Source organism: Malania oleifera, chromosome 7, assembly GCF_029873635.1.
Source record: "Malania oleifera isolate guangnan ecotype guangnan chromosome 7, ASM2987363v1, whole genome shotgun sequence".
NCBI classification, from domain to species: Eukaryota; Viridiplantae; Streptophyta; class Magnoliopsida; order Santalales; family Ximeniaceae; genus Malania; species Malania oleifera.
In genome coordinates, this window is record NC_080423.1 from 51,265,963 (window position 1) to 51,274,933 (window position 8,971).

At 37.8% G+C, this 8,971-nt stretch overlaps 1 protein-coding gene across 1 annotated transcript; it reads left to right on the forward strand.

The window, feature by feature from the left end:
- Positions 1–1,684: 1,684 nt before the first annotated feature.
- LOC131160835 (uncharacterized) lies at positions 1,685–2,335 on the forward strand. The gene is made up of 2 exons (XM_058116715.1): positions 1,685–1,810; positions 1,946–2,335. Exons 1-2 carry the CDS (start codon positions 1,685–1,687, stop codon positions 2,333–2,335), a joined length of 516 nt encoding a protein of 171 aa, XP_057972698.1.
- Positions 2,336–8,971: the final 6,636 nt, after the last annotated feature.

Genomic DNA, 8,971 nt, shown 5'->3' on the forward strand with positions numbered 1-8,971 from the left:
CAACAGAAAAATAAAATAGTGGGCTGAAGACTCAGGCAACTGAACCTCGATGACTAAAGATTAAGTTCAGGCGACTGAAGATTTTCTTGAAAGAATTCTAAAAAGGCGGTGTAGCTTCAGGCAACTAATGTTGGAACTCAGGCGCCTGACCTTGTTTTCAACAGAAAAATAAAATAGTGGGCTTAAGGTTCAGGCGATCGAATCCATAGTTTAGGCGACTGAACCTCGATGACGGTTATATTTTTTAAACGTTTTGATTTCAAATTTAATTTTCTTGCGCCCCAAACTTTCACCATGTTCTTCGAAAATTGAATTAATATATGCTTATGATAGAACGTGTGTATGCACAAGCCTCTATTTTGTAGTGTTCTGTTTGGAAATTATGGTCACATGAATGTATGTTTTGTGATTTTGATTGTTTATTACAAGATTGATAGTTTGTGAACTCCGGTTATGGAGGCATAGGGTTTTGTAATCTGATGCAACTTCATTACATGAATGTATGTTTTGTGATTGCGATTGTTTATTACAAGATTCATAGCATGTGAACTCCAATTATGGAGGCATAGGATTTTGTAATCTAATGCATCTTCATCCGAGAAGGAGGCACAGTTGTGTCGTGTGCATAGCAGTGGCGAAAAATAGGAAAAACCTAACAACAATGATGCAGTTTTTTGTTCCTTTTTGAATTTCAATTTCAATTTGAGTTTAAATGTTAATTTTAATTTTAATTTTAATTTACTTGGACCCCTGTGATTTGACCGGGTAGGTCGAACCCCTTTGAAGCCTCACCGAACCCCAGCACTGTGTAATGGCAAACAAGGATTCATGGCGTTATGATGCAAGCTATTTGACCATAATAGCCCGATATTTATTATATCATATTTCTTGTTCATATATGCTTACTTGGCGTGTTTGCTACTCTTGCGTTATTAGTATGTAAAATTTTAAATTTCAATGTTGGTTTATGCATGTGCAACTAGAGAATAAAATTAATTCCCAAGTTATAATTCAATTTCTTTATAAAAAAATATTAAAGGAATTTGGAATTTTATTTGTTGTGTGTAATTTAGTTATCAATATTGGAATATTAAATTTATTTGAATATTAAACATGTGTTTGTATCCCTTATGAATTAAACAACAAAGTGGGTGAGGGAATTTATTACATATAAATCCTATGGTCTCCATCACTAGTTTATAGGTGAAGTAATTAATTTTATGCGATGATATTAGTATCTTCCTCCCCATTGGATGAAATTAATTATAGACTCACCAAGTATAAACTCTAGTAATTGTTAGTATTGGGTCACCTCTCCATCTGGGGATTCACTACGGGACAATAGGTCTTGTATTACGTGACGGTATACACTTAGCTATGAATAATAGTATCCTCACCATTTCAGTCACTACTATTGTTTATAAGACCAAAGCTAAGTCAACAGTTTAATTTTTCTTGGCATAGTTACTTTCCTAGATAGTAAAATTAATAGGTACTCACTTGTCTACACAAATGTTGAATAGTAGACGACCTCCCATCAAGGTATACTACTCACGGTGTGCTAGGTTGCTGACAGATTCTTTAAAATAAAATATTGGTAAAGGGAACCATATTATTTTAATTGAATTAAAAATTTATTATTGCTCATCATATTTTGTTATAATATGTGATTCTCAGAATTAAAATGACTTTCAATCCCCTAGTTTTTATTCTCAAGGAAAACAAACTAGTTGTACCTAATTATATTGACTGGAAAAGGAACTTGGATATTGTACTGACTATAGAGGAGTACAAGTATGTACTCATAGAGGTATGTATATAGAAACCTGATGAAGAGGCAACTGATGAGAAAACCCGGGCTTACTGGAAGTTGATTAAGGCCGATGAGATGGCATAGTGTTACATTTTGGCATTTATGTCAAATGTTCTGCAACATCAACATTAGGCTATGCATTCTGCCTATGATATAACGCAAAACCTCAAAGAAATGTTTGGGGATCAAAATTGTGCTACTAGGCAGACTACTATAAAGGAACTTATGAGTGCTACTATGGCAGAAGGGACCCTAGTAAGGGATTATGTTCTAAAGATGATTGGTCTTCTCAATGAGCTAGAGATCCTTGGAGCTGAAATCGATGGGGAAAGCCAAGTAGATATCATTCTCCAGTCATTGCCTGACTCTTTCAAGCAGTTTTTCCTAAACTGCAACATGAATAAGCTCTCTTACTCATTGGAAGAACTACTTAAAGAGCTTCAAGCAACTGAGGACGTCATCAAGAAGCCAAATATTGCTTTTGTGACTGAGAAAGATTCTTCTTTGAGGCAAAAAGGCTAAAAGAAGCAGAAAAAGGTTCAAAAACCATAGGGAGCTCCTTCAATAATACGTGGGCCATAGGATTGAGTGAAAAAGCCTAAGCGCAAGTGTTTTCACTACAAGTAGTCAGAGCACTCGAAATCACAATGTCCAATTTATCTCACCAAAAAAAACAACAAAGGTATATCTCATTCACTAGTAGTTGAAACATGTTTAGTGGTGATATCTACCAATACCTAGTGTGTAAATACAAGAGCTACTAATCATATCTACAATTCTTTGCAAGGGTTCCAACAAATCTGCCAACTAAGTGATGGGGAGATTTGCGTATTTCTGGGAGATAGCATGAGAGTGTCAGTAGTTATAGTAGGAGATATTCACATTTATTTTGGTAGAGATAGGATTTTAATATTGAAAGACTCTATTTATGTACCTTTTATTAGAAGGAATTTGATCTCAGTTTCCAAGTTGGTTGATCATGGATATTATGTTTATTTTAATAACTTAGTTGTTATTAAGTGAAATAAATGTTTTATCTATTTTGGTACATTGGTGGATGGTCTTTATATTATTAATTATGTTTCTCCACAATGCAACTAAATTAATTGAATAACACTAGTAAACTACCATGTAAGAGAAAGAAACCTTTTGAATTGAACCAAACTTATCTTTAGCACTTACAGCTAGGTCATATTAATCTGAGATGAATTTCAAGGTTGGTTCAGAATGGACCACTAGGTTCATTAGAAGTGGAGGCACTACTAGTCTGTGAATCCTGCTTAGAAGGTAAGATAACTAAGCAACCCTTCTTGGCCAAGGATTGTAGAGCAAAAGAGGCATTAGAACCAGTTCACTTTGATTCGTGTGGCCCTATGAATATCTAGGCTAGAGGTGGCTTTGAGTATTTTGTAACTTTCATTGATGATTACTCAAGGTATGGGTATATTTATTTGATATGCCATAAGTCTGAATGCTTTGAGAAATTCAAGGTATTTAAGGCAGAAACAGAGAAGCATCAGGGTAAATGTATCTAGACACTACGATCTGATTGTGGTGGCGAGTACCTATGTAATAACCCGAGGAATTTTTTCAGTGCCTCACCGACGAACACAAGGGTTTCATCGACGAGGGTTCTTGAGTGGCTCGTCAACAAAGGCACGTCTCATCAACAAGAAAATATCGAGAGGGGGTTTTGGATGTCTAAAATTTGTCAACGAGAAGAGAAGGTTTGTCGATGAACTTTCTTCAGGACTCGTCGATGAGGTGACGTGTCTTGTCGATGAATCTGACTTTATAAATAGTGAAAACTCAGATTTTTGACAAAATTCTCAGTGCAATTTCCCTCTCTCTTTCTCTCTCTGTGTCTCTCTCTCTTAAACACACCTCTCTCCTTCTCTCTTTGATCTCAGCCCCATATCTCACCGGATTGGAGATTTGAGGCCACCACGACGCTCCTAACGAAGTTCTCTACAAATCTGCTGGAGCTGATCGTTGGTGGAGTTGATTTGGAATTTATCCTAATTTTAGGGTAAGGAAATTCATTTAGGATATACTTTCCCTACAGTTATAAGAAATGTTGTATGCAGGAAAATACTGATGTTTTGTTCTGGGGTATGTCGTTTTCAAGGTGTTGAGTGGAGAACCCTGCGGGTGTAGGGCTAGAGTTCAGTGAGGGCTTTTCAGAAACTAGGTAACGGAAATATGCTATGCTAGAAGTTTTACAATAATAGCAGATATTTTAAGTATATACTAGTTTATTATCCAGGTTTTATAGAATAAGAGTTTTCAACGCTTTTGTGGCCCGAGTAAATATTTATTTGATATAGAACTTATACAGCTTTTTACAACATATCATACTATACATTATTGATAGATAAAGATTGATGTATACCACTGTATATCTTGGAACAATTTATTATAGATGTTTATCTAAATCAGTATATATATACGGAAGTTTATTCAGATTAGTATATTACAGTTTATTCAGAATCAGTATATTACAATTTTTATACAGATCAGTTTATACAGTATTTATAGTATGCCATGTTTTTCCTAAATGCCATTACACTCAAAGTATATAGACAGATTATACAGACAGATGATACAGATAGATTATATAGACGGATTATACAGTATAGCATCAAGATGCTACAGTTATTCAAATATTACAATATTTACAGTACATAATTATAGTGTTATAGTTATTTTGGAAACATGATGAAAACAGTAAAAGAGTATATATGTATATATATAGTATTAGATCCCTATGAAAAGATTACAAACAGATACATATACAGAATACAGAGCACGGTACCATTGCTAATACAGATATAGCACAACCACATATCTCAAATAGTGTGTAAGTATCGTCAACTGTGCTTGGAGAGTATGCAGTTCCCCAGTTCGCCGGGTTGAGGGGGCCAGTTTGATGAGGTAGAAGCCAGTCCCGAGCCTTGGAGTGGATGCAGTTTGGTTGGGCTGTGGTAGTGTAGAGTATACTTACTTATTTGGAGGGCCGACCAGGTTAAGTCCCGCCTACGAGCCGCACAACCCTATCATGAGGGGTCAAATCATGACATACATAGTTCCAGGGATAAAGCACAGTTACGTATATGTATACAGTTTTACAGTATTTGATAAATATAGTATGATATTAGCAGTATGACAAGTAAAAAATTCAGATGATATAGTTATGTTTTAAATTGCAAAAGTGTAAGATATGCTTTACAAATTTATCCTTTATTACAGCTCAGATGTTATTTAAAATTTATGTAACTTAGTCGCCACACACTAGTAATAGCATATTTCCACTTACTGAGTGTCGATTCACGCCATGACTCTAACAATTTTTAGGTGAGCCAATTAAGCGAGCAGATCAGGCTCGTGGATAGAGAGTTTACTTGGTTACCCTAGTTATAGGGTAAGTTTGTACAGTGTTTTGTATTTTGGGATAGATATTACTAGAGAAAGATGTATTATATAGCTATGGTTTAGAAATATAGATTTTTGGTATTGTATGGTATATGTGGTTGTGTGATCTATGTTTCCGCTGCGTAGGAATAATTTTGTATACAGGATTACCCTGGTGCCTTCTGAGGACGAGTTCATAGCAGAGGGTATCAGAACAGTTCATATGTAAAAAAAAATGATATAATTTTGTGGTCGTTACATTTTGGTATCAGAGCCTAGGTTGTTAGGTTCTGCAGACGCTTGAATACAGCAGGAAAAAAATACCAGAATATAGGGAAAACGATTTAAGGTTTGTTCTATGGTCTAGATATAGGATTTTCGTGGTGGTTTCTATATTTTTCCTGGGGTGACGATTTCAGGAAAGTCATAGTAAACTATCAATGAGTCATGTATTTGGGTTGTAGGATTGGATATTGTGATTACGATCAGGAGGGATAGTAAATAGAGGTTTTGAAGTTTTAGTTAAATGGAATAAGTCGGGTCTGTATGGAAAATAGGATTTTGAAATGGTGTTCTATATATTTGTAGGATGGACCCAAGAGGCTATAGCGCTCATGCCAATGGTGATGATGGAGAGGGTCCTTCTGGCGCAGGGGGGTAGAGATTCAGATGCTGTGCTGCGTAGTGTGGCTCAGCAAGTTATGGCTAAGATAGCGCGGAGCTCTAGAGAGTAGTGAGGTCCATCTCCATTTCAGGATGTACCATAGAGAAATTTATGAAAATGAATCCACCAACCTTTTCTGAAGCGATTGACCCTGCAATTGCTAAGAACTGGCTTTAGGAGGTAGAGAAGATTCTGATAGTACTTCATTACACCGATGAGCAGAGAGTCTTATATGCTACATATAGGCTGGCAGGGGAGGCCAAGAGATGGTGGACATCTACCAGGCTATTGGAGGAGCAGAGAGCTATACTAGTGCCGATGACCTGGGCTTAATTCAGGGAGGTGTTCTTCGATAGGTACTATCTTGTCTCAGTTAGTGAGGCTCGAGTACAAGAGTTTTTGAGTCTATCCCAGGGATCATTAACTGTCCAGCAATATGCTGCGAGATTTATTGAGCTGTTGCGTTTCTGTCTTTATGTTGTTCCAGATGAAGTGAAGAAGGCTAGAATGTTCGAGAGAAATCTGAGGCGAGATATTTTTAGGCAGGTGGCAGTATTGAGGATTCAGGATTTTGCAGAGTTAGTTAATAGGGCTATTATAGCAGAGGAGAGTCTACCAAGGGAGACTAAAGTACAGAGTCAGAAAAAAAGGACCGAACCCTCGAGTTTTTAGGCAGGTCCTTGCTGAGGCCCTTGGAGAGAAGGTAGATCTGGCGGAAGCCAAAGATAGATGGTAGATTATGGTAGATTTTAGGGTGGATAGCTTCTTGCCATTTTTCCTAGATGTAGATAGAGACATCCTAGTGAGTGCCAACTAGGGCAGAACGTTTGTTATTGCTGTGGGAGGCTCAATCATATGGATCGATCGTGTCAGATGCTGTTGAATTATGTATCGAATCCTAGGCCATTTCGGGGAGGATACCAGGTGCCCTATGGAGGTAAGTAGAGAAATACCGCGCCAGCAAGGGATTATACGTTGACACCGGGAGACATGGTCATCGGTACCCTTACTGCTTTACCATATAAAATTATTGTTTTGTTTGATACGTGTGCCACCCACTCTTTTATGTTGGTGAGGTACGTCAGAATAACTAGGGTAAGGACCCAACTATTAGATGTAGAATTATCTGTGGGTACGTCGATGGGATCAGTGGTAAAATGCAGGAAGGTGCTTTGGAGTTTTCTAGTAAGTATTCAGAAGAGAGCATTACTAGCTGATCTCATGGTCCTAGATATGCAGGGGTTTGATATGATATTGTGTATGGATTGGCTAGCAACTCATCACACCAGTATATATTGCCACCAGAAGGTAGTGATTTTCAGACCCCCGGGCGAATAAGAATTTAGATTTATGGGTTCACGAGTGCGTGCCTCGCCACAGCTAGTATCGACTATTTAGGTGAGGAGACTACTACGGGATGATTTCCAGGGGTATGTGGCATACATAAAATAATTTTTGAAAGAAGAATTAAAACAAACTGACATACTAGTAGTGAGAGAATTCCCAGACGTTTTTCTGGAGGAATTGCCTAGCTTGCCACCAGACCGAGAAATTGAGTTTACTGTAGATCTATTTTCGGGGTCAGCACCAGTATCTAAAACACCATATCGTATGGCTCTAATTGAACTGAGAGAATTGAAAGATCAGTTACAGAAGTTGCTGGATAAAGGTTTTATCAGACCAAATGTGTCGTCCTAGGGAGCACCAGTTCTATTCATGAAGAAGAAGGATGGGACCATGAGGTTGTGCATCGATTACAGGGAGATAAATAAACTGACAGTCAAGAATAAATATCCTCTCCCTAGGATCAATGATTTATTTGATCAACTCTAGGGGACCTAGGTTTACTCTAAAATTGACCTGCAGTTGGGTTACCATCAGGTGAAGGTTAGAAAAGAAGATATATCGAAGATCGCATTCCGTACCAAATATGGGCATTACGAGTTCTTAGTGATGCCATTTGGGTTGACTAATGAACTAGTGGTATTTATGGATTTAATGAATCGGGTGTTCCATCAATACTTAGATCAGTTTGTAGTTGTGTTCATTGATGATATACTGGTCTATTCGAGGAGTTTTGAGGAGCACGAGCATCATTTGAGACAGGTGTTGCAGGTATTAAGGGAAAGAAAATTATATGCAAAATTCAAGACTGTGAGTTTTGGTTAAGGCAGGTTACCCTTCTTGGCAATGTGATCTCTGAAGCGGGAGTATCAGTTGATCCGAGTAAGATAGAGGTTATGGTGAGTTGGGAAAGGCCAGGAAGTATTCAAGAAGTCAGAAGTTTTTTGGGATTGGTAGGCTATTACTGATGCTTCGTGGATGGCTTCTCCAAGTTGTTTGGTCCATTAACATGACTTACGAGGAAAAATGTGAAGTTTGATTGGACCGACGACTGTGAGCAGAGTTTTTAGGAGTTAAAGTGGTAGTTAGTTTCAGCTCTAGTACTAGCTATTCCTTCATGGGAGGACGGGTTTGTAATATACAGTGATACATCCCTAAAGGGACTTGGGTACATGTTGATGTAGCATGGTAGAGTTATTGTGTATGCTTCTAGACAGCTTCTCCCGTGCATGATTTAGAGTTAGCAGCTGTTGTATACGCTCTTAAGATCTGGAGGCATTATTTATATGGTAGGAAGTGCAAGATTTTTACGGATCACAAGAGCTTGAAATATTTCTTTACCCAGAAAGAACTAAATATGAGGCAAAGAAGGTAGCTAGAACTCATTAAAGATTACAACTGCACCATTAGTTACCACCCAGGGAAAGCGAATGTGGTAGCAGATGCTCTAAGCAAGAAATCAAAAGGACCAGCACTAGCAGCCATGTAGATTTCGCATTCAATTTTGGTGGATTTGGAGTGGCTCAGCATAGAGTTAATAAAGGAGAGTCTTAAGGCAGTCATTACCAGTCTAGTGGTTTAACCTGTATTATACGAGAAGATAAAGGCCGCTTAGGGTGATGACACAGAATTGGAAGAGGTAATGGCTAGAGTACGGGATGGTCAGGGAGAGGAGTTCAGCATATCAGATAACGGAACCATGCGGTTCTGTACTAGGCTATGTGTTCCTGAAGATACCG

Bases quoted from the DNA above. Each gene is read 5' to 3' on its own strand.
- LOC131160835 (XM_058116715.1), top strand. From the start codon at position 1,685: ATGACTTTCAATCCCCTAGTTTTTATTCTCAAGGAAAACAAACTAGTT. The intron at 1,811-1,945 runs GTATGTATATAG...CATCAACATTAG, and splicing joins ACAAGTATGTACTCATAGAG to GCTATGCATTCTGCCTATGA.